The sequence below is a fragment of the Quercus robur genome, chromosome 7 (genome assembly GCF_932294415.1).
Source record: "Quercus robur chromosome 7, dhQueRobu3.1, whole genome shotgun sequence".
NCBI classification, from domain to species: Eukaryota; Viridiplantae; Streptophyta; class Magnoliopsida; order Fagales; family Fagaceae; genus Quercus; species Quercus robur.
Window position 1 is genome coordinate 2,062,724 of NC_065540.1, and position 24,789 is coordinate 2,087,512.

The 24,789-nt window shown below is 33.8% G+C and overlaps 2 protein-coding genes across 3 annotated transcripts; both read left to right on the top strand.

Moving 5' to 3' along the window:
- Positions 1–320: 320 nt before the first annotated feature.
- LOC126691683 (pentatricopeptide repeat-containing protein At5g42450, mitochondrial) lies at positions 321–2,963 on the top strand. Its single transcript, XM_050386777.1, has one exon. The coding sequence runs from the start codon at positions 629–631 to the stop codon at positions 2,222–2,224; it is 1,596 nt and encodes a 531-aa protein (XP_050242734.1). The 5' UTR covers positions 321–628; the 3' UTR covers positions 2,225–2,963.
- Positions 2,964–5,669: 2,706 nt separating this feature from the next.
- Positions 5,670–11,550, top strand: LOC126691684 (serine/threonine-protein kinase AFC1). Of its 2 annotated transcripts, none has more exons than XM_050386779.1 (13): positions 5,670–6,115; positions 6,381–6,558; positions 7,003–7,029; positions 7,527–7,680; positions 7,759–7,807; positions 7,925–8,039; positions 8,265–8,356; positions 8,682–8,838; positions 8,925–8,989; positions 9,452–9,549; positions 9,644–9,749; positions 10,684–10,825; positions 11,221–11,550. In XM_050386779.1, coding segments are annotated over exons 1-13 (1,293 nt in total). In that variant the 5' UTR covers positions 5,670–6,007; the 3' UTR covers positions 11,223–11,550. The 2 variants fall into 2 exon arrangements, with proteins under 2 accessions (XP_050242736.1, XP_050242735.1); XM_050386778.1 differs by having other exon boundaries at positions 5,671–6,115; positions 10,684–10,881.
- Positions 11,551–24,789: the final 13,239 nt, after the last annotated feature.

The following is a 24,789-nucleotide window of genomic DNA, read 5'->3' on the forward strand; positions in this document are numbered from 1 at the left end:
ATTATTTGTTAGGGTACAATTCGTTATGTGCAGTATATTGGGTTCTCAAATTAAAATTCAAATACATGTATTTGTCCTTCTAAAAGACAACACTATTTGTGTCTAACTGATCAATACAACTATGTGTTTGAATTTAATTGAAGAACTTAATGTATTGCATCTAAGATATTGGAATTATATTTTAACAACAAATAAAACAACTCACAACTAGATATTTTAATTTTTGAGAGCTCAAATGAACATATGTTGGTCAAGAACTTCATGGGGCTATTTCAAATCAATAGTCAATGACTTACTTTTCCTTCTTGGAAAATGTTAGAGCCATAACTTTTACCATGACTTTTGTCACAACTTGCTTACGTGACAAGTTGTGACTGATGGAGTAAAAATGATGAGTTCACAATTTCCCTACTCACGACTTATCATATATGTAAGTTATGACAAAAATTGTGATCCTAACATTATTTGCTGTCTCTTCTAAACATCAGTAGTTTAGTGCCCTAGCCATTGGTCTTACCATCACCACTAAGTTTAAAATGCTCTCCTGGGTCCGCTGATCATGCAAGGTAGCCTGATATGCGAGTTTACTGAGCCCTCGGAATTCAAATAGCCCGCCAAAAGTCAGCAAATGAAACCCATAATTTATAGATTCTCCATCTCTCAACCCATATGGAGAAAAACCCAGAGTCTAGCTTTTAGCCATCTCATTGAAACCAAGAAAGCTCATGCCCATGACTTTAAATTAGGTACCTCAGCTGTTCAATCGAGCAAAGCCATACCATATCACTCTGAATCAACCGCATTCTTGGATGCTCGTAAACTGTTTGACGAAGTGTCTGACTTGAGCGTGGTATCTGCCACGGCCATAATTGGCCGCTTTGTTCGCCAGCACCGGTATGAAGAGGCAATATATCTCTTCTCAAGGATGCTTGTGTCAAATGTTAGACCCAATGAATTCACATTTGGCACGGTAATTCACTCATCAACTGCACTAGGAAACTTTAATATAGGCAAGCAACTTCATGCTTGCGCAACAAAGATTGGCCTTCACTCAAATGTCTTTGTTGGTAGTGCGCTTTTAGATTTTTATGTCAAGCTGAGTACCATCGAGGAGGCTCAAAGAGCTTTTGAAGATACCCGTGAGCCGAATGTGGTATCTTACACAACTTTGATGGGTGGCTACCTGAAAAAGGAGAGGACTGAAGATGCTTTTCGGGTTTTCCGAGAGATGCCAGTGAGAAATGTTGTTTCGTGGAATGCTATGATTGGTGGGTGTAGCCAAATAGGCCACAATGAAGAGGCTGTCAATCTTTTTATTGAGATGCTTAGAGAAGGGTTGATGCCTAATCAATCTACTTTTCCTTGTGCTATTAGTGCAGCTGCCAATATAGCAGCACTAGGAATGGGCAGAAGTTTTCATGCTTGTGCTGTTAAGTTCTTGGATAAGCTCGATCTGTTTGTTGGCAACTCTCTTATTAGCTTTTATGCCAAATGTGGATCCATGGAAGATAGTCTCTTGGTATTCAATAAACTTTCCGAAAGAAATATTGTTTCTTGGAATGCTGTGATATGTGGTTATGCACAGAATGGTAGAGGAGAGGAAGCCGTGAACTTCTTTAAAAGGATGCGGGACATAGGTTGTAAACCTAATAGTGTTACACTTCTTGGCCTATTATGGGCTTGCAACCATGCTGGCCTTATTGATGAGGGTTACTCATATTTCAATCAAGCAAGACTTGAAGACCCTAGCATGCTAATGCCTGAACACTATGCTTGTATGGTTGACTTACTCTCCCGCTCTGGGAGCTTCAGACAAGCTGAGGAGTTTCTTTGTGAATTGCCATTTGATCCTGGAATTGGGTTTTGGAAAGCATTGCTTGGAGGCTGCCAGATTCACTCAAATACGGAATTGGGGGAGTTCGCAGCACGAAAAATCCTCACTTTGGATCCTGAAGACGTGGCATCATATGTAATGCTATCAAATGCACATTCTGCAGCTGGTAGATGGCAGAGTGTGTCAACAATAAGAAGAGAAATGAAGGAGAAGGGCATGAAGAGGATTCCAGGTAGCAGTTGGATTGAAATCAAAAGCAAAGTTCATGTCTTTGTAACTGGGGACAAAAGACATCAACAAAAGGATGAAATTTATATGGTCTTGAGGTTTTGTATTGAGCATTTAAGAGAGGTTAAAGCTTCCAATTTTATCGAAGATGAGTTGAATTAGATTTGAAATGATTTAGAGTGGCTCAGCTTTATAAGTTGGAGTTGTAAATCTGAGAGGACCTTCCGAAGCAGTTTGAAGGAGATTTCTCCAACCTATTGCATGACAGTTCAAATGATCATCCACCTGTATTTTTTAGATGACTCATTAAGTCATTTAACAAGTCTAATGACTAAAAGTGAATGTGAATTTATGCTCATTTGGTTAAGTTCAATAAAGCTCCTACTGGTTTATCAATAAATAAATAAAGCTCCTACTGCTAACTTATTCAAATATATAATGTAACTTCTCTGAAGTTCCTAAAGTGGTTTGCAAGAAATAAGTAGAGCTTTCCTTGCAGGCTGTATCTAGCATTCCAAGAACCACTACTGGATGCAGCACTGGCAACATCGTACTCAACAACCAAAACCAGAAACTCGATTGGGGCTACCATGGTTTTGAGAGGATCTGCAAAACTGACATTTTCTCAAGGAAGTAATCTGTCCTAGTGACTGTATTTATTTAATATGTTATAAAAATTGTACATGGCATTTTTTTAGTATATGGCATTTTTTTCCTGCAATAGGAAACAGAATCTCATTCGCTAAACCAGAGATTGGTTATAACAAGATCCATTTGTATATGTAACTTTTTTTTCTTTTTTTAAATTTTTTAGGAGTGTATGTAACTCTTGAAAGTTGAAATTTGCCTTTGTTACTGTTGTGCAACTTAATTGAAAGCATTCTTGTATTTGATCTTATAAGCAGCAATCATGACATTGGTGTACCATTTACCAAGTAATAATATTTGCTGTCAGTCATTATGGTATTTTAAAGGGGGCAAAGGTGGAACGGTAAGTTTTTTATGCACATGATAAAAGGCATCAGCAAAGAATCATCAAAATAAATAAATAGCAACAATTAAATATAAATGCAAGAACTTGGTTCATTAGTATGATCTCACAGGAGTTCCAACTTTATCTGCATCTCAGTTATTTCTTAAACAGGCTTGTGGTAAACTACATTGCCAATTTTGTTAGGAACCTCCTAATGGGGATGCAAAGGAATTGTAGGGGAATGTATGAGAATTGTAAGGGAATTGACTTAATTGAAGGTGATCACCCTCCATACTCCATAGAGAAATATTAAGAATAGTGACGAAGCCATATTTAGACCGAAGGGGCCTTGGCCCCCATAATTTTTATGAATACACAGGACCGTTCTTATGAGCTTGATTGTTTCTTTTCTTAGTTTTGTGTCTGGGAAAATTTTTCTAGTTTTGTCTGACTGACTTGTTTTCTAAATCTTTTTGTACTTTACAGAATTTTAAGTCCAAAAATATTTTAATATTTGCTCTAATTCCAAGAGATCCCCATGTGTATGGTTTAAAAACATTACGCTCAAAAAAAAACTGATGAATGATTTAAAAAAAAAAAACTAATGGCTTTCCTTCTCTAGTTCTTGTATTCTTTATTTTTTAATAAATTAAAACTATACTATTTTGATGAATGATAAATATAGTATATTATATCGCATATAAATATAATACATTATTATTAATTTGACAAAAATATATGATTGGTTATTCACTTATTGGATTATATTCTTTCAATGATTGTAGTATTTTATTTATAATTCTATTCTAGACTATTGTACATAGAAAAATGCTATGTTCACAACATTTTACTATACTTTCACAATATTGCTACTTAAGATTTGTTTTGAAAATGTTGTAAACGTAGCACTTCTCATTATACATAATATAGATGTAATATATATATATATATATATATATATATATATATATATATATTAATATATAGAGGAAAATTTTATGATCTCATTTTTACTTGGCTCCCCCAAAGATAAATTCCTAATTCTGCCATTGATTAAGAGAGAGGAAATGTACTAAGCAATCAATTAGTTTATTCATCAATATCTAATGTTGAAATTACAATCATGTACTTATAGAAGACTAGCTCTAATCTTATTGGTCTACATGACTTAAGATAATTAACTAATTAAATGAACTTGTGCTCTAAGAATTACGCCATGTGTTAAATGAGGTACATGTGTACTCAATTCCCAACTAACTTATCCTTATCTCAATCAACCAACTTGCTAACTAACTAAAGGGAATACAACAATTACTAAGAGATTACAAGGCATATGGTATAATTTGGGGTTCCTAACAAATTTACTATTTATGGCATGCTGACAACATTTGCAATTTCAAACTCACAAGAATGATATAAATCTAGTGCTTGGTGCTCCCCTTAACAGAGAATGCATTCCAAAAAAAAAAAGTGCAGATGGTTCAAATACAACCCATAGCCCTGCAAAAACCGAATAAAAGTATATATGAAGTCAATGTAATTGCAGTTCCATCTCTCAACACGAGGTTCTTAGACATTTTTGAGTTTGAATTCCTTATCTTCAAGGACTGTTCTAACCATCTTATATCATTGCAATTGTGTTTATCACATCTAACATATCCACTTCATGATAATTGCTCTTTATCATGATGCAAGATACCAATTGATTTTGGAGTATATTAAAGGAAGATCAAGAGGAGTAAGCTCGATTCAAGATAGAAGTTGCTGTCTACATGCTGAAGCTGCTATACGACTTGCAATTCTATATTCCAGCTGTAAAGCTACAAGTAGTTTTGCATAATAACTTAGTATTTATGGAGACAACTGTCAATTACTAAAATGTATTAGTGGGACTTGTAGTTAATTCTATTGGGTGTGGTTTACCTTCAATACTTTTTAAAATGGACATTTCCTGTTATTTTAAATATACACTAGCAAGTGGTAGTAAGTTCTAATCTCCACATTTTATTTAGTTAATGGGTGATGTGACAATTTTTCATTAAAATAAAAGGAGATTCCAGTTAAAAAAGTACTGGAGATAAGTCAAACTCAATTTTATTATATTAGCTGTTAGGAAGTTGTTAAGCAGTTAGCAAATATCTGGTTAGTTTCTTCATCTGTTTTTGTATGCAGACACTGGTTTTATTATTATTCATTAACATTTTAGCCTCTGAAATCCTAAAGCAATTACTCCCTCAAATTCTAACAAAATAGACAGGATTTGTTTTAGGTTAATTTATTCAACAACAAGAAATATTATCGGTTAAGCGAAATAGGGGTCAAACCTTTTTTTTATAGGATTGAGGCCACCTTAACCTTTGCCTATTTGGTATTTTTTTAGAAATTTTTTTTTTAGATACATTAGAATTTCAATTATGATGTTTGTTTCTCAATGCAACTTTACAACTAAGAGCCAAGTTAACCAACCAACCAAAAAAAAATTAAAAATTAAAAATATGCAAATTACAAAAATAATCAATTGTTTGTCCAGAAAATGATAATGGGCCTTGACATCGGCCCAAAACTGTGGGCCCATGAACGTTCAGAGAGGCAACACTGTGGTCCTCAAGGGGACGACCGAGAGAGAGAGAAACAGTGGTCCCCGAAATAATCCAAGCTCTCGGGGCCCAGCTCTCTTTCTCCCAAACCATGGTTAGAAACACACCATCGATTCGAGTTTAGCTTCTTCGCTTCAGGTTAATCTCCAGATCCGCTCAGTCCACTTCTTCGAATTTTGATGAACCAAAAAAGCTAGAAGAAAAATTCTTTCAAATCCGACTCAAAAATTCGTGTTGGATTGGATTTGTTTGGTTTGATTTGATTCTGGATCAGCTCGAAGAATCTGTGAAAATTTTGAGGATCCAAATCTTAGAGAAATAATCGCGTCGTCTTCGTCGCTAAAAAGAGCGAAATTGGAGAAGAAGAAAGAGAAAATGGAGACTCAGAGGATCATAGAGTTTCCGCACAAAAACATGGATAAGCGCCCAAGGAAGAGACCGCGTTTGACTTGGGACATGCCTCCTCCTCTTCCTCCTCCAAAGGTAATATTTGTATTTCTGTATGGATTTTTGCGATCCTTGAATATGAACCATAGTTCAAATTTGCTACAGAGTTTCTAATTCTTCGCTTTAAACGAATTATATTTTTTAATTTACAAGAATAATTTTGTGGAAAATTTTGGTTTTTTTTTAAAAAAAAATACTATATATCTGTCTGTAAATTACAGAATTGCGATTTAGGTTACTTATTTACACGAATTGTTGATGTTAATTTATTTGAGCTATTGTTGTTATTTTGGTAATGCAGGTAATTCCAGGGATGTACTGTGGGCAGGAGTTTGGGGGGGCGGCGGCAATGCCTAATTATGGGTATGCTTCATCTATGTTTTACAGGGGAGTGCCTCCAAATGGCTCCCCTCCTTGGAGACCGGACGATAAAGATGGTCATTTTGTTTTCGTGGTTGGAGAAACTTTAACTCCTCGATGTGAGTTATCCTTTTTCAATATAGAATTGGAATATATTGCAATGTGCTTGTTTTTTGCTTGTGAAGTTGCTGAGTTGTGATGATAGCACTATAGGACACTGCCTGAAGAGCTTTCATATTTTTCATTTGGAAAAATGGTTTTTTGATAAGTTGTGTGGAAAATTTGTGGAAACTCTTGTAATGTGGCTTCCTGATTCTAACTTGGATCTGTGTTAAAGAGTTTGGATCTCCATTTGTTGTATTATGACTAAAACCTTGACAATCTGTTTTTCAAGTTTGAAAAATATGTATAATCCTTCTAAGTCCTAACATGGAATCGTTCATGCGCTCATTTATGCCATTGTGTTTTTCGTGGATTGACTTGTGTCTTTTTCTCATTCTGATTCTTGAGTGCTACTCATAACTTGCTTACCAGTGACTGACCTTTTCTCATCATAATTGCAGACAGGATTATTGGCAAAATGGGTGAAGGTTAGTAGTTCGATAAATTTTTCATTTGTCCTTAAATCTTTTCTATGTTTTGAATTTCATTAGTCTTTTATGAAGTGATTTCCACTTTATATGGAAATTTGTAAATGTTATCTATTTCTTTTTTCCTTTTTTTTTAAATTTTATTTTTAGGTAATGGAATGAGTAGATATTTCATGTACACAGGATGTGTACACAAATTCTCCTAAAAACTAACAAATATGAAAGAATTTCATTTGGAAAGAGAGGGTGTGTAGGAATTCTACCATTGAATATATATCACTAGCTCCAAGAATCGTAGACCATTCAAACAACAATCTCTCGAACAAAGTTTTCACTTTTCATCTACACAACTGAGACCTCCACATCAGTAAAAGTATGATTGTTCCTTTCTATCCATATTACCCACATGAATCATATGGGAGCTATTAAATATTGGATCTTAATGTTCAGTGATGTTTATAATCATCTCTGTGATCTTTTACTCGGAACTTATGTAGGGACATTTGGGCAAGTCTTGGAATGCGTCGATAATGAAAAGAAAGAAGTTGTGGCTATCAAAGTTGTCCGTTCCATACACAAATATCGAGAAGCAGCTATGATTGAAATTGATGTCTTACAGAGGCTCGCTAGACACGATGTTGGTGGCACCCGGTAAGGATGTTCTCTTTTTCCCATATTGGCTGTAGTACTTCAAAGTGATTTTGGTATAAGTGGTTTCATTCTTTGCAGTTGTGTGCAAATACGGAATTGGTTTGACTATCGTAATCATATTTGTATTGTAAGTATTTATTGGTACTTCTGATTTGATTAATTTGAAGGGGCAATGTATGTTCCTTCATGCCTGAATATTCTGTGAGTTAAAGAACTTGCGGATGAATTTAAATGGTTTCAACAGGTATTTGAGAGGCTTGGACCAAGCTTATACGATTTTCTTCGCAAAAACAGCTACCGTTCATTTCCCATTGATCTTGTTCGGGAGCTGGGCAGACAACTTTTGGAGTCTGTAGCATGTGTGTGGGCAATTCTTGCACCATTTTATCTGATTCATTCTACTTGATGCTCAAATATATTTAAAATGATACTGAGATTTGGGCATCTATTTACTTCATTTCCATTTTAAAAAGATTTCTCCATTTTCAAACCCAAACTTTTTTTTTTGGGGACAAGTGAGGAATTGATGATTTAGAAGATAACTATTTTCATTTGTTGACTCATTTGACTTGTTTATGTTGTAGTTATGCATGAATTGCGCCTGATTCACACTGATTTGAAGCCAGAAAACATTCTTCTTGTTTCCTCTGAGTATGTCAAAGTGCCAGATTATAAGGTATTGTTTGATTAAACTTGTTCTTTGTCTAGGCATATCATTTTTATTTTTGAATTTGAATGTCTGATCAGAGGAAGGCTGTTAACTAAATAAATACCTTATTTGACCTGATGATACAATTATTATATAATATTAGATAATAAGACAATTATACAATTATTATATGAAATCTGTTTTTTAAAACACAGATTTTTTAAAGAGGTACTACGTGATCTCATGTCTTATTTTGATTGGAAGACATGGGTGAATTTTGTGCTTTTGAGCCTGATTATTGGTTGAATTCAAAGCCTGATATTTCTTTTGTTCTTCAATGGCTGCAATTAAGTTTCTATCACGGTCAACAAAAGATGGTTCGTATTTCAAGAATCTTCCCAAGTCAAGCACAATTAAACTCATTGACTTTGGAAGTACTACATTTGAACATCAGGATCACAGTTATGTAGTGTCAACTCGTCATTATCGTGCACCAGAGGTTATATTGGGTAAATATTATTCCCTATAACACTACTGCAGTCAGTGTTCTGCTTCATTGCTTCTAGATAATTTTCGCTGTGGGCAATATCTGCAGGTCTTGGATGGAACTATCCTTGCGATTTATGGAGTGTGGGTTGCATACTTGTTGAACTTTGCTCTGTAAGTACCCTTCTGTGTATAGGTCCCCGTTCGTTTACAGTGTAGTCAAATTGACTTGATAAATTTAACAGTCACACATTCTACTGAGTATTGTTTTCGGTGATTCATTTGGGAGGTTTAATGTGGAAACTGACCTTTTATGATATGTGGCACACTTGAAACTCTTCTTCCACTGCTGAAATTTTCCATTGTTGTCTTTCATGTAATGTGAATGCTGGGGGCATCTAATTATTGTCTAGAACATTCATTGCAAAGATATTCTCATTGAATTTTATGAAATGGAATGTTAATGGTGAAGATTGACTTTGGAGCTATTGCTTTTATTAATATACCTGAAGCTAATTTAATATTTATATTTGGTTTTAGGGTGTTTTAATTATAGGAATTTTGGACTGCTTCTATATTTGGCTATAGAGTTTGGATGCATGTTACCTTTTAAATCCCTCTATCATTTATGAGCAGGGAGAGGCACTTTTTCAAACACACGAAAACTTGGAACATCTTGCCATGATGGAGAGGGTTTTGGGTCCAATACCCCAACATATGGTGCTTAGAGCTGAGTAAGAGTGACTATATTGTTCTTTCTGCAATGTTTCTCAGTTTCCTACGTGGGTGAAGTTCTTATGTTTTGTACTTGTCCCTGTCTTCATGTAGCCGTCGTTCTGAGAAATACTTCAGGAGTGGTGCACGATTAGATTGGCCTGATGGTGCAACATCAAGGGAAAGCATGAGGGCAGTTTGGAAATTGCCCCGCCTGCCGGTAATCATTCAGAATTTGCAGCTTCAGAATTGTTCATATAAATTTGGACCAGATTTGTCCATTATATTTATCTTTTACTTTGATGTTTTTCTTCAGAGGGGTTTATAAGATGTAAGAGTACAGTAATGCTTACTAGGAGTCTTGCATAACCAAGTGATCCTCAATAGCCCTTCTTAGGTTGATGTACCTGCACAGACCTTGCTAAATTCTGACTAGTTGGTTACTCTACCCAGCTTTTCTCTGTAAAAAGGCTGAGATTTCAGTTGCTATATAAGCATGCATTCACCAATTGTTGTCTCTATCTGAACCATACTAACTAGTTTGTAATTTGTAGGATCTCGAAACATAAGTCTCATACCATCTTGAAATGGACTTACTGAATTATCTATTTGAAAATTTTCTTTATTTTCACCCCAGTTCTGCCAATTTGCATCCAATATTTATTTAATCTTCTGTTGTTTTTTCTGCAAAGGCTAATAAATAAAAATTGATAAAAAAAGAAAGTCAATTGATTAGGTTCTGACATGTCAAAACACTTACAACTGTGCTAAACTAGCTTGTAATCTGTAGGATCTCAAAACATCAATTCTCATTACATCTTGAAATTGAGCTGCTGATATAGAAAATTTTCTGGAACTTCATTTTTCACACTGGTTCCGCCAATTTGATCCAATATTGTATTTTATCTTCTGTTAATTTCTGTCCTCATAGATAAATAAATAAATAATTATTAAAAAAAATCAATGGATTTGGTTCTGTTATAAAAACATTTGCTACGATGCTTTCTTGAATTACCTAGAGAAATAATACTAGTTTAGTTTGCTGCCATGTTATAACTTGGACAAACTTGTATATGGAAGATTTCTTTGAACCTTTTTTAATTATACACCATCTTCCATGTGTAATCATATGAACATTGAACCCTCTGTTGCAGAACCTAATAATGCAGCATGTTGATCACTCTGCTGGCGATTTGATTGATCTCTTGCAAGGGCTCCTACGTTATGACCCAGCAGATCGTCTGAAGGCAAGAGAAGCACTTGGACATCCCTTCTTTACTAGAGATCCAAGGAGATGTGCGTACCCCTTGTAATTGGAAGTCCTCATTCATGTTAAGTTGAGCATGAGCCATGTATGTCTGACATACTTGTGTTGTTTTGATTGTGTGGTCATTATACAATCATTACTGTATATTTTTAAGCGTCTTCTCTTTCCCTCGTGTGCCCATTAGTTTGTTTTACTGGTTTCTTTTTTGTATGGTGATCCCAATTGACCTGTCCATCAAAAGCTCAGGTTTCTTTGTTGTGCTAATTAGGAGAAATAGAAAGTTCATTAGTTCGCTGTTGGATTACTTTGGTGTGGTGTTTAGTGTATCATCAGTACTAAATCTGAAATGGGTGAACAACTTGCAATGATTTAATTCGGTTTAGAGAGGAAGCCTGGTTGGTTAATAATGTTTCTTGTTTAGCAGAATTGAATGTGGATCGACGACCTGGAATGGCTCTGCAGAGGAGAGGCTTCATTTCATATTATCAATGTTGAATGAATCAGCTAAGTAAATGCTATTCTCCTTTACCTTTGAGAGTATAACCTGGTTCCTTTTGAAAAAGGGTGGGAGGCCACATATGCATCTCTCTTGTTTGGTTGATGAGAGAAAATGAAGGGCAAAGAAAATGGAGTGATTTTCCATCTCTTATGTAATAGGGACATGATAGAATATTCAAATAAACTACCTTTTCTATGCTTTCATTATTTTTCTCTTCTCAACCAAATAAAGGAAATTTATATTTATTTATCATCATTTCCCTCTTTCATGTTTTGTGCCAAACACATTGTGGAAAGCTAAAATAATTTCCATCTTCTCACTTTTCATTCTCCCAACTAGACAAAGTCAGGTGGGTTGAACTGTAACTTAATCAGGGTTTGATTGTATCACTCTCTCCCTTTTTACATTGTTAGTACATATTATGTATTAAATGTGGATGGTCATGAAAAATGTGGATTGTGGATATTTTGTATGGAATATACATTAAGGAGTGTGAAACAATAATTTCTCAACTTGATTGGTCCCATGCAAAAGCCTCATTGGTTTTAGGTGGTTGAAAGCGAAAAAAATTTAGCTTGAATATCTTCTTCCTCCAATCCACTGTGTGACAATCAAAGAGACTGCATGTGTAATTTTAGTCACATGATTTTTATAATGAGTATTGTGACTTGTTTAAATAATACACATAGATAGTCTTATAAATCATCACATAATGGGTTTGAGGAGATTTCTCCAAATTGGTTTGGAGCTAAATCATTGTCCATTAAAAACAATAATTTTTAGGACAAAGTTTGGCTCCAAATGTGTTTGAAACTATCTTTTCCAACTCATTATTTGGCAAATTATAAAACTATCTATGTATATTATTTAAACAAGTCACATGACTCATTAAAAAAATTATGTGACTAAAGCTACACATGGATGGTCTTCAACGGCCACATGATAGGATGAAGCAAGAAAACTCCAAACATGTTTGGAGTCAAAACTTGTTCCTAATTTTTAAATCAAACATCATGTCTACATCCTTGAAAGTTATTGCTTGACTGACTTGATATGGTTGAGTATTACTTGTAAGAAAAAAAAAAGAATAATTTTTTTCTTGAATAATACTGTATAATTAACAAGAGAAAAGAAACTGCACATGAGGAGAGCCAGTTTCAAGTTCTAACTTCCAACAGACTCCTTGGGCCCCAGGAAAAAATAGGGACGAAGGAGATAGGAGTGTTTCCCTCAAAATTTACAAAGGAATGTTTATAGACCTATCAATAAAGGAGTTCAAAATCACTTGATTGCAGTGATGTATCTATGGAACAGTGAGGAGTTGTTGAGTTCTGAATTGATTGGATTACATCATTACATTAAGAGCATCTTCTTACAATATTACAAATTTATGTCCCAGCTCCAATGCTTTCTCCACTGCTAGGTAAGCTACTTTGGCTTCTGCTACGGGGGATCTTGGTCTTTTGCAATTTTTATCCATACAAAGATAACATCTTACATCTCCCTTATTAAGATTCTTGCCCATTGTTGCAATATTATTCACAAGATATGGTTGTGAATAATATGAATTTATGTGTTTTATCTTTAGGGAGCCTTAGTTTTTCTTCAGCATGTATGATCAAACTCATCCAATTATATAATTGAAGTACATGTCAAAAAATTTGACGTGCAACACAAGTCTGGAAAGTTCCGGACTTGGACTTGTTGCTGTCGATTCCAACCAATTAGTACCATTGTATTAATTAAGGCTGAAGAGTCTATTATAAGGACATGTTCAACTCTGCAAATAATAAAGTACGAAAGAAAGCAAATTGGTTGGCATCGACAGCAACAAGTCTGGAAAGTTTGGATCGTCTTTTCTGGACTCTTTTAACAGTCGTCTCACATGGTGTTGGGGTCACTCATGCAGGTTTTGTGTGCGGAGGACATTCACATAGTCTAGACTCTCTTACATGAAAATGAAATCAGTACAGTACATCTCAATTATGGCTTTTGTCATTCTCTCTCTCGCCAGTAGTTCATACTTCATCCCCTTCTTCCACATGGTGTTGGGGTCACTCATGCAAGTTTTGTGTGCGGAGGACATTCACATAATCTAGACTCTCACATGAAAATGAAATCAGTACAGTGCCTCTCAATTATGGCTTTGGTCATTCACTCTCTCGCCAGTAGTTCATACTTCATCCCCTTCTTCCACATGGTGTTGGGGTCACTCATGCAAGTTTTGTGTGCGGAGGACATTCACATGGTCTAGACTCACATGAAAATGAAATCAGTACAGTGCCTCTCAATTATAGCGTTTGTCAGTCACTCTCTCGCCAGTAGTTCATACTTCATCCCCTTCTTCCAGATCTTAGGCTTTGGATTCCTGGAACCAAAAAAAGAAAAAGAAAAAAAACAAACAAACAAACAAAAGTTTTTTTTTTTTAATGAGAAAAAAACGAAAGTACATATACGCAAAGTGTACGTGTCTTTGCCTTCCTTGGGCCAGAGTATGTCTGTCCTATATTTTGGGCACAAAAATGAAGAGATGTATGGTACTTCAGGGTCTCATACAAAAAATACGGTACTTGAGGGGGTTAAAATCTGTTTGATTACAGTTTATTTTACTGAAAATTAAAAATTTATTATTAAAATTATTATAGTAAAATAATTTTTAAAACAAAAACATTGTAGAAAACTTTTTTTTGACCGGAAAAAGGTAGAATAGGTATATTTAAATGAATAAAAGTACAAAAGGTCTAAGCAAGGTTTTTTTTTTTTTTTGACTGGAAAAAAGTAGAATAGGTATATTTAAATGAACAAAAGTACAAAAGGTGCAGGCCAGCTGTATGGCTCAGGACACTGTAGCAAATTTTAATAGTGCGTTATTCACAAGTTGCAGCTCCATGAACAGTACTGTGGGGTAACTAAAAAACGCAAACGCAACATTGGGGGAGAAATGCTGTATCCAAGCGTTATCGGGTCCGTTTGGATTGAGCTTATTGTTACTGAAACTGAAAACTGAAAACTGAAAATACTGTAGCAAAATAATTTTTAAATGTGTGAAAAGTACCGTGGGACTCATTTTTAATACTTTTTAATGCGTGAACAGTGTTACTACAGTACATAAACAGTACTGCTACAGTGCAAAACAGTAATTTTTGTCCACCAAAGTCAACATATGCGGGCAAAAGAAAAAAAAAAAAAAAAAAAAAAAAAAAAAAACGCCAAACCAAAACGTGGACGCAGGATTCCTTGGAATCCAAACGCCCTCATTATGCAAAGTTAGATTCATGTACTTAAGTACCAGTAAGAGGGTTGAGGGTTGAGGATTGTAATAATTGTCTTATTCGATTGAGTAAGGCTACAAACATAATAATTTTCATAATATTTTTTTTTTACCGTTATGTATGCAAGTTTTTTTGAATTCTTATTTCGATTCATCATTTACATTACCTTTTTAATCTACTAATAAGTGAAATCTTTTGTGCCTAACTTATTGGGTTTGATTCGATCAAACTTACAAGTTATTCATGTATGTGGCAGCCTCAATAATATAACCTTTAATGACAAGCAAGCCATGTCATTATCATTTCTGGCACTAATTGCAGGAAAATCTATTATTTTATCTGAATGGAGTAATATTTTAAGCTGCACAGAAGATTAATGTCAAGAAAGTGATCGGGTAATAATGCTTTAGCTAATACTACATTGATTAGATTTTGAAAGTCATGTACGCTATAATGTCACTTCTTCTCTGCTCTCGACTTTTCCCCAGTTGGAAGCGTGCAACTGTAATGATATAATTTTGCATCCTGCGTCAAAGTTTTATCAATCACGGGCAAGAGGGTACATCTTCTCACGCTACATTATATATATAGTTTGATAGGTAGGAAAAAATTTGATTCCTAAACATTTTTGTTGGAAACATCGTTCAAAAAATGTGAGTTAAGCTACAAGATTCTTGACCATACTACATACTAAATAAGCGCCGTAAGTTATAATATTTTGTAACTCCAACCTCCTTCTTCGTTGGAATACGAAAATTTTATGTCTTTAAATATGCTTATGAAAGATTAAAGACAATTGCACTTAGGGTGAGACTCCAAATGTAATATTGAATTTGATTTTATCAATAAACAATTGCTGGAGCATTCCTTTATGTGAGAAGGTAATGTCTTATATTAACAATAGTATTCAAGCGGTAAAGTGGAGACATGTTTCAACTTTAGGATGTTAGAAAAGATGAGACATAACTTTGATAAAATTTGAAAATAGAAAGAAGAAGAAAAAAATAATGTAGAGAAACAAAGCAGGCTTGATGGCCAACATCCCTAAAGAAAAGCTCTTAACGGCTATATATTTGCTATATGAACTATGTTACAATGAATCTATAGTAGAGTAATGTAAACCCTAGACAAATAGGATTACAAGACTTGCTAGGATTTTTTCTGCTTGCACATTAATTAGGATTATAGTTGAGTTTGACTAAGATTGGAGCTTGTTATCTTGTGTGGCATACTTTGATAACACGATAATTATCAGTTGTTCCAAATATATAAGATATTTGGAAAGAATGAACCCCAAGGGTTGGTCTAGTAGTTCCCAAAGCCTCATGAGATCAAATGAGGTTTGGGTTCAAAACCCCTAGGCATTATCTTGGGTTACACTCAAGGGATTCATCCCTATGATTACTTGATATATATGGAATAGGAGAATTATATACACCCAAGAGAATAATTAGATGTTCAAAAAATTCTAGACACCCACATTTAGTCAAAAAGAAGTATTAAGAAACAGAGAATTGAATAATTTATAATAGGACTAAAAGGTTAAATCAAGTTTTTGAAAATAAGGTGAAGGTGGGACTCACTCTCAACCAATTAGGCGACAGGTATTTTTGTGGGCGTGAGGGGAAAACAAAGATTCTAGTAACACAAAGTTTTTGTCACGACTGTCTATGTGGCAAACTGTGAGTAGTTGAGAAAATGTTGTGGATCTATGTGAATTTGATAGACAACTAGTTATAGTCCGCCATGTATGATAATTATGGCAAAAATTATTACTTTTTATGTGGAACTAGAATTACTTAGAGAAAAAAGAAAAGAAAAATAGAATTAGAGCAAACATTGCTTCTAATTTAGTGTTCAAGGTCTCTCTAGTGAAGTAATTAGCAGCCACCATGATGACGTCTGATTATTGAGGAATTTTGATTCTTTCACCCATGATTCATGATTCATGAATTCAAAATTTCCAAATATTTTTGAGTCCTTAACCAATTTCAACATCACTATGTGCATGCTGTCGGTACCAAATCAAAATGCACTATCTAAACTATTTAACAGCACATAATTTACTCCACCACCTTTTTCCAAGGTATCTAAATTTTACATTCATATGTATACTGCATATATACGAGTACTAAGTTACTAAGGTCTATGTTCATCAAAAAAAAAGTTACTAAGTCTATAGAAATTTTTAGGAGAAAAGAGACACGTTTATTTTTTGGTATAAAAACCATATTAAAAAAAATTTAATAATAAGATTTTCTAATAATCTAATTTATAAATTAGGTTAAGTTGAAATTCTTTTTTTTTTTTTTTTTGCAATAATTCATGGTTACATGCAATGGAAGAGAGAGGATTTAAAACTCGAATCTCTTGAAAACAACAAAAGGTACAAATCAATTGAACTAGACATCTCCTAACCAAGTTCAAATACTTTAGTATGTAAAGCACATTGTTTCCAAAACATAGCGCGTTTAAAAATTTGACTTCAAACTCACCTCTTACGATTATACTCATTTACTTTTCTTTAAAACAATCCAAGATCTTTAAAGTAAAAAAAAAAAAAAAATGCCATTCCCCTTACAATTAGGGTTAGGTCGAGTTGAAAATCCCATTAAATCTAACCCACTTTAATCCGGTTTGTGTTTGGATTTGGAAATTAGCTAGCTTATTTTTTAAGTCACTTTTTTTCTCATAAATTAGCTAACAATTTTTTTTTTTTTAATAGAGCAAATAAGTTCCTAGCCCACCTTGAAATATAAGAGTAAAATATTTTATGTATGCTTTTTTTTTCCCTTTCCTTCTTTAGCTTCTAAGTACACATTAGAACCTTTAATAGTACTATCTATTCCCACCACCACACACATTTGGCGCGATGGTCACTCCACAAGTATAAGTGCTTGTGGGGTGTGAGGGACAAAGGCTAGGATTCAAATCTTCGTGAGAGAGCTTCACACACATATACACTTAGATTAAACTAGAGTAGAATTTTTATTTAGTATCAAAAAAGTACCATGTGTTCCCATAAAAAAAAATATCTATTAATTGTTTAACACATAGACATCATGGATCCACCTCTTACCATATAAATCAAATTAATTATTAAATAATGTCAAAGTAGTTAGCAAATCGATCTATAATTATCTAAAATTTATAATATATTGTGGGGCCCAATGGTCTACGGGCCCGGCTCGCTCGCTTAGGGGGAGTCCACAGGTCACCAAACTAAAGGAGGCCAGGGCTCAAGCCCAAAAATGGTGAGCCCGATGTGGCTCAAAGATACGTCCGAGGACCTCTCAGTCCTCGGAAAGCCCAGAACCCCACTGACAAGAATGGGATACAGGCAAACTTGAAAGATCAGAAAATATCTCACGGAAATAGTCCTTAATACCCTTCATTGACATGACACCGCCCCAAACAGAGCCGGATTTTTAGGCTTTATGGACCATCTCTCACAATTCAGGGATTAGACTGATGGGACAGATATCTGCCCTGGAAAGATCGACCCTACACGTGGACGAGGGACGACGAACGTAGGCGAGTATAAAAGAGAATGTTATGTGACAAAAAAGGGGGACTCCCATGGAGCTTCTGGAGAAAAACTTGATGAAAGAGAGTGTCTGGATAATATACGCCGGACACCATGTAAAAACCCTCCGGCGGGTAACCGGGGACAGCACCATCGCTCCTCGGACATGATCCGAGGAGCCGAATCCTCCTAGAAACCAGATCGATGGGCCTGAATATCCAGCCCAAAGCTCTATCCCATATCGGTTCACCTCTGATCCGGCCCGAAATGTCGCCCTGTGACCCAACGCTGGCCTTTCAAGCCCACTCTCTACAAGTATTATTGTGAGGGACTTACCGCGTGCGAGCCCAACATCGCCGTCGGGCGGTTAAAGATTTTGTGTCCCTACATATATATATATATATATATATATATATATATATATATATATAATTGTTTGACTTTTAGCAGACATTCTAATATTTTTCCACACCATCTTTTTAGAGCTCACAATTTTACATGTCATTATTTTTCTATCCCTTTTTAATTGATTATAAATTATATTATATATTTAAACCCTCTATTAAAATCTTGTCACAACTTTTTTATTTTATTTAAATGGTATAATAAATAATTTCATATACAAACAATCAAACATAGTCATAGTAAATATCTACTAATAACTATCATAATTATTAAATTTCATGTTTAAGAAAAATGAAAGTGAAAAAAAAAATCATATTATGTTAAATTTTTCAGTGCATTGAACGGGTTACTAACTAATGATAATACATTTCATAAAATAAAAAACTAATGATAATACAAGTTTTAAACTTTTGTTGGCTTCTTCTTATATTGCCACATAATCTTTGAAAACCCATATTTCTCATTGAGCTTGAAATTGAATTCTATATATATCTCCAAAAAAGGTTTTTATCAAATTGTCTTTCTTTGTCTTTACAGCAGCCTTATAATGTAAAGCGCCTCAACAACTACCTTCACAGAGTTATTTGTTTTCTAAGAAGAAAAAATAGATTTGAATTCTTTGACATATAGCCAATATTTTGAAGTTTTAGATTTTCAACTACCAAACCAGTCAAAACCTTTTAAGCCTTCTTTATGTTTTCTAGCTAGATACTCTCTTGTGTATGCATATGTGTCCATATAAGAATTGGTTATTTTCGATAGCTTATGTGTATGATATAAAATAAAAAGCTAAAAATTAGTAAATTTTTTAAAATTGAAATATAAATTATTTAAAATAAAACTGAAAGGTAGTATGAGATTTATAAACAGTATATAAAATAAGCAAAAAAAAAAAAACTAACTTTTTTTTTTTTTTGAGAAGAAAAAAAAAAAAAAAAAAAAAAAAAAAAAAAAAAAAAAAAAAACTAACTTATAATCACCTTCCAAAGTCACGTAATTTGCTTTCTTAGATAAAGTTATGGAATATTGTAGCACTCTATGTATCATATGAGGTCTTTGTTGCCTCTGAGCTGCGCAGAATTTGTACAGTACCGTCAACAATTAGAGTATCTGTTTCTGTGTTCTACACTTCTACATACCGAGTTGAATTTTTTTTCCCCTATGTTCGGTTGCTGAATATAGGAAAGAAAGTACAGTCAAATATTTGCGTCTCATTTGTTTCATTTTCCTCTTTTGTTTGTTGAGAAACTAATAAGGATACGAAAATGATTTTATGTGCTGTTTTCTGAATTTTGGCATGTTTTCAACCAACTTTGTACATTTTTGAATCTGATGGTTATTTATTAGAGAAATGTTATGTCCATAATGTTTTCACAATATTTTTCACAACAAATTCTAAGTGGTGGATTGTTATTGATGAGGCAAAAAAAAGTAATTTTAATGATTGATTCAAATTATAACCAATAATAACAAATCATTTATTATTTGTTGTAAAAATGTTGTGAATGTAACACTTTTTAATTTATTATGCAAATCTATCTGTAATATTTCGGATTATGCTTGTCAAATATATCAACCCTACCATGCACCCAGGTTCGACTGGACTCATCTACACCTCTCAAACATTGGTTGCACGGTATTCCACACACCTTATGGGTCTGTCTACACTCTACACCCTTATGCATTGATTCCTCATTGGATTGTTTACTAGTTTCATTTTCAATTTTTTCTTGAATGGGTTCAGAATAGCCTCACTTAAGAGCACTTGGTATATAAAAATATAAAAACAGACAAGTATAGATTTCATACCAAAGAGTAGGGCTGTCCAGCTAAGACCCTCACCAGAAGGTACCATCTGAATCAAGGGAAACCAAACCGAAATTTGTCCGATCTAATCACTAGGTCAAATGACTTCAAGTCTCATCTTCTAGAATCCAACTTTTTGGTATACACGTGTGAGTGAATTCCTAAATTGAATAATGATGAGAATAATGAGTGGTTAATAAAACATAATTAAGCACATACCCATTGAATTTAGGTCTTTTGGGTTAAGGTGTGACGAAGTGTTCATAGTCCCTACCTAGCGGAGACAGAGCAACTCTAAACGGTCCACACATAAAGATCCTGAAGAAAAAAAAACCAACAAAGAAATGTTGCTAATGGTGCTAAAAAAACAGTGTGGTGCAACGTGGTTCCCATAGATGATGTGTTGATGAAGAAAAAAGCCCATAGGCAAGAGAGAGTGAGTAGGACTTGTTCATGACTCACGAAGAAGTCTTGGAGCCCACAGAGAGGTAGAGACTCACACGTGACTGAGAGATTGTTGGGTACACACATGTGAGTGAAGTCCCACATTGAATAATGATGAGAAAAATGAGTGGTTAATATAATATAATTGAGCACATACCTGTTAGGCTTAAGCCTTTTAGGTTAAAGTGTATCTCTATATGTTATATTAATTTTGGATTAAAGTGTGTTTCTATATGTTATATTATTCAAGGAAACTTCCCAAAGTGTTTATCTCCCCAATATAATATTGGGTTGAGTGACAAGTCTCCTCTTTCAAAATCAACTATGATTGACTATAATGGATCCAACAGAAAGCTATCGTTCTCCACCTTCAAAGCCATCATTCTTCAATGTGTGTAATTGTTCTCTGCAAATTTGGCAAGAACTATGCTAGATCTAGAAAGATCATTGCCAAATTTGGGAACATCACAGCTAGATCTAGTGAGTCTCCACTAGATATAGTAACTCTACCACCATGTGTTTTTACCACCAAACCTGAGGCAATTTTGATCAATCGGACCACCAGAACAAAGGAGCCTTGGAGGTCGATAACTCGTATTTTCACAGTCGGCAACAGGGTATGCAATTTCAAACTCGTCGTCATCAAGTCAGTTGTTGGTTTGATCTCAAAATCAACTTCAACCGACCTATGCACAGCCCTACCAAAAACAATGTAAAACTTATTTGCATTAATTTTATTCAATCAAAACAACAATTAGCGAGCATTTTCACTCAATCTTTGCTAAAGTACATTAGCGATTACCACCCATCTACATCACACCCCCTTAATTTAATTATAATGAAGTGATAAATTTGTTTATCTATTTGGGGATCTTTTCTCAATGCTTCTCTTTGGATATTTAGGCTTAGGATGAAAGTTACTCATCGTATGAACCCTTAGATTTAGTTGGGTATAGGTTTGACCTAGTCATCTTCATGTTTTTTATAGTAAGTATAGTGTAAAGAAAACTGTTCTATGATCACAACAAAATCTCACAATATTTTCACAAAAGTTGAGGTGTTAACCCGTCATAAGTCTAAAATAAAATAAATTATATGTGGGCTCACCACAGCTCAAAATAAGATTTTTGTTAAAATGTGGTGAGATTTTGTCTTGCCCACACACTTTCTCTTTTTTAAAATAAATAAATAAAAGCCTTCAAGTCTTCACCAAAACCCAAAGTTACAAGGATTTTCATTTTTCCATTGATAGCATCATCCGTTTTTTTAGATGCAATTTTAAGTGACCCCCCTTTGATCACACCCAAATGGAGAAATTTGAGGATTGCTAATCTTATAGGATTTGATTGTCTAAAGACTCTAAACTTTAAATATTAGCCTCTCTCTCTCTCTCTCTCTCTGAGACACAAGGAACACTACAAACGATGCTATTACCGTTAGGCTATCACTTGAATCTTGAATCTAATTTTTAAAAAAGTAGTATTTAAATTGGAAAAATTACAGTTCATCGTGTTGTATTAAATTTTGCATTTTATTTTCAAATTTAATTAGTTAGCTCAATTAGTAAACTCTCTGATGATTGAATAAGAAATCTGTGGTTCAATCCCTGGCTACACTAAAAAGCCAATTGATATTTTGGTTTAATGATAAAGAGTTATCATTATAAGCAGACGTCATAGGTTGAAATTAAAAAAAAAAAAACACTTATCCCTTGTAAACTTGTCATAAATTTGTCCTATAAACATTTCATTTGTTACAATCTAACCCATAAAATTTAGAATAAAATGAAATCTTTAATGAGTTGTTGGATTGAATCCTAACACTTTCACTTTAGTCTAAATCTTATAGTTTCAAATGAAACACTAAAAAGTTTGTGGAATTGAACTTAATAAAACCGAAACAATAGAGGCTATTTTTGCATATTGCAAATTTCCCGTTTAAATTTTTGAAGCTACTTTGCAGGGATAAAAAGATTCTTCGATAATGTTACCTAAGTACTGCTTTGTTGGCATATGATATATCGACAAGTACATAATGTTATTTTCTGGCGTCATGGTACCGTACTCTACTGCTCTCACAATGTCTGGGAAATATAAAAGAAAATGCCTGGAGTGCGTAAATAAACAGCCGCAGCAAAATATGTCACTGTCACTTCTAAGCTGTAAATTGGGCTAATTGCACCAGCAAATATGATTTATTTATCATTATTTGAAAAGTAATATTTTAAGCTGCATAGAAAAATTATATATTTACGATCAATTCTTACATAGTCCAGGAGCACTGCTCCGAGCTCTCATAAAGGGGATGAGCCCCATGTAGATCCCATGTGTGGATATATTGGGAGGTTCAACTATCTAAATTTTTTCTTATGTCTACATAGAAGAGAGAATCATCAATTGAGAGGTTCAACGGTGACTTTATAAATTCTTTGTAGAGTAGTTATTAAGAAATTTAAATTATAGGAAAATCTAAAAAGTTAGAATTTGAATATATTGGCATTACAAAAAAATAAAACACGCTAATACCTTAAGTTTTACAATTCTCTTTCACTAACAAAATGAAAAACAAAAAACAAAAAAACAAAAACAAAACAAAAATAATTGATGAAAGAAAAAGTGAGAACTAAGAATGCTAAGATGGGGTAATAAAGTGAGAGAATGTTTGAAATGATGAGAGAGAGAGAGAGAGCAACGAATGATACTTGTTGCGACTGTGAGCTTGGCCGTTAAGGAGAGCACTACTTGTGTCATCAAGGAGAACTCATGATCTCAATATATCTTTTTGCTCCGTTTTTTAGGAAAAATGAAATTATGGATTATTTTTATAAAATGAGTTGAATGAGTTACAAATATAAATAATTATGATTTTTTACTATTTTTTGTTTTTGAATAGACTTTTTGTTGAATATTTTGGTCATTTATTGTTATTTGAACTATCTTTACTATTATTTGGGATTTTATTTATTATTTGAGAGATTAAGGATTATGTTTGAGGAGTCAAAATTATTTTTGTTTAATCCAAATTCATGGAATTATCAAGTCAGGGTGTTTAATTTTTTTTTTTTTAAGGTAGACAAAACGCGTTAGTTAATATATATTTATATATTTCATATGAATACCCTAGGGCCTAAGCTCAATGTAGTGACGTTCAGCCACCTAAGGACAACACTTTACCCAAAAACTGAAGGAGTTTGAGCACAGTTATATTATATTAATCACTAATTCCTATTATCATTTATCAGGATACTTACTCATATGAATGTTCCAACAATTAATATAAAACAGTAATAGATGATTTCGGGAGGTGGAATAGACTCAGTAAAGTCGACAGAGGGATAATGTTATAGCTTACGAAACTCACGAACACTACAATGTCTCACTCACATAAGTCATAACCTGCTTAGAATAATAGAATGATAATTGATAAATCACACCGTGAGTTGGAAGGGCTTAATTATGGATTTCCATTTCTCCCTTCATCAAAGTTTTATGAAGATGATCTAAAAAACAAACAAAAAAAAATTATCAATATGCTTAGATGCACCTTGAAATATTTAATTGGGGTCAAGAGGATCTTAGAGTTCATCTTTTTTTGGGATAAGATCCCCTTTATTTTTTTAACAAATATGAAATAAGTTGTAACTTGTATTTATTAAATTTTGTAAAGTTTATATGAGTTTTTTAAAAAACTATTGGATTTCTTAAATCTTATATATCTTATATCTGAATTAAAATTATAAGGGACTGGAGGATTTAAATAGGAGTTAATCATTTCCCATATTTTTTTAAGTCACCACACATTCTTAAAGATAAGATAATCAAATAAGAGAAGTAGAATTTATATGAAGAATTTGATAAGATGTGGAATGAAATGACTTATTGTACTTAAATGGTGGCTAAAAATGTACTTAGAGAATCGAACGAATATAGGTAACCAACTAAAGGAGACTTAATGGTAGAATAAGGAGGTCCAAGCAACAATTAGTTAAAGAGAAAGCCATAGAAACTTACCTAAATATAAAGACAATGTTGCTTATGAAAA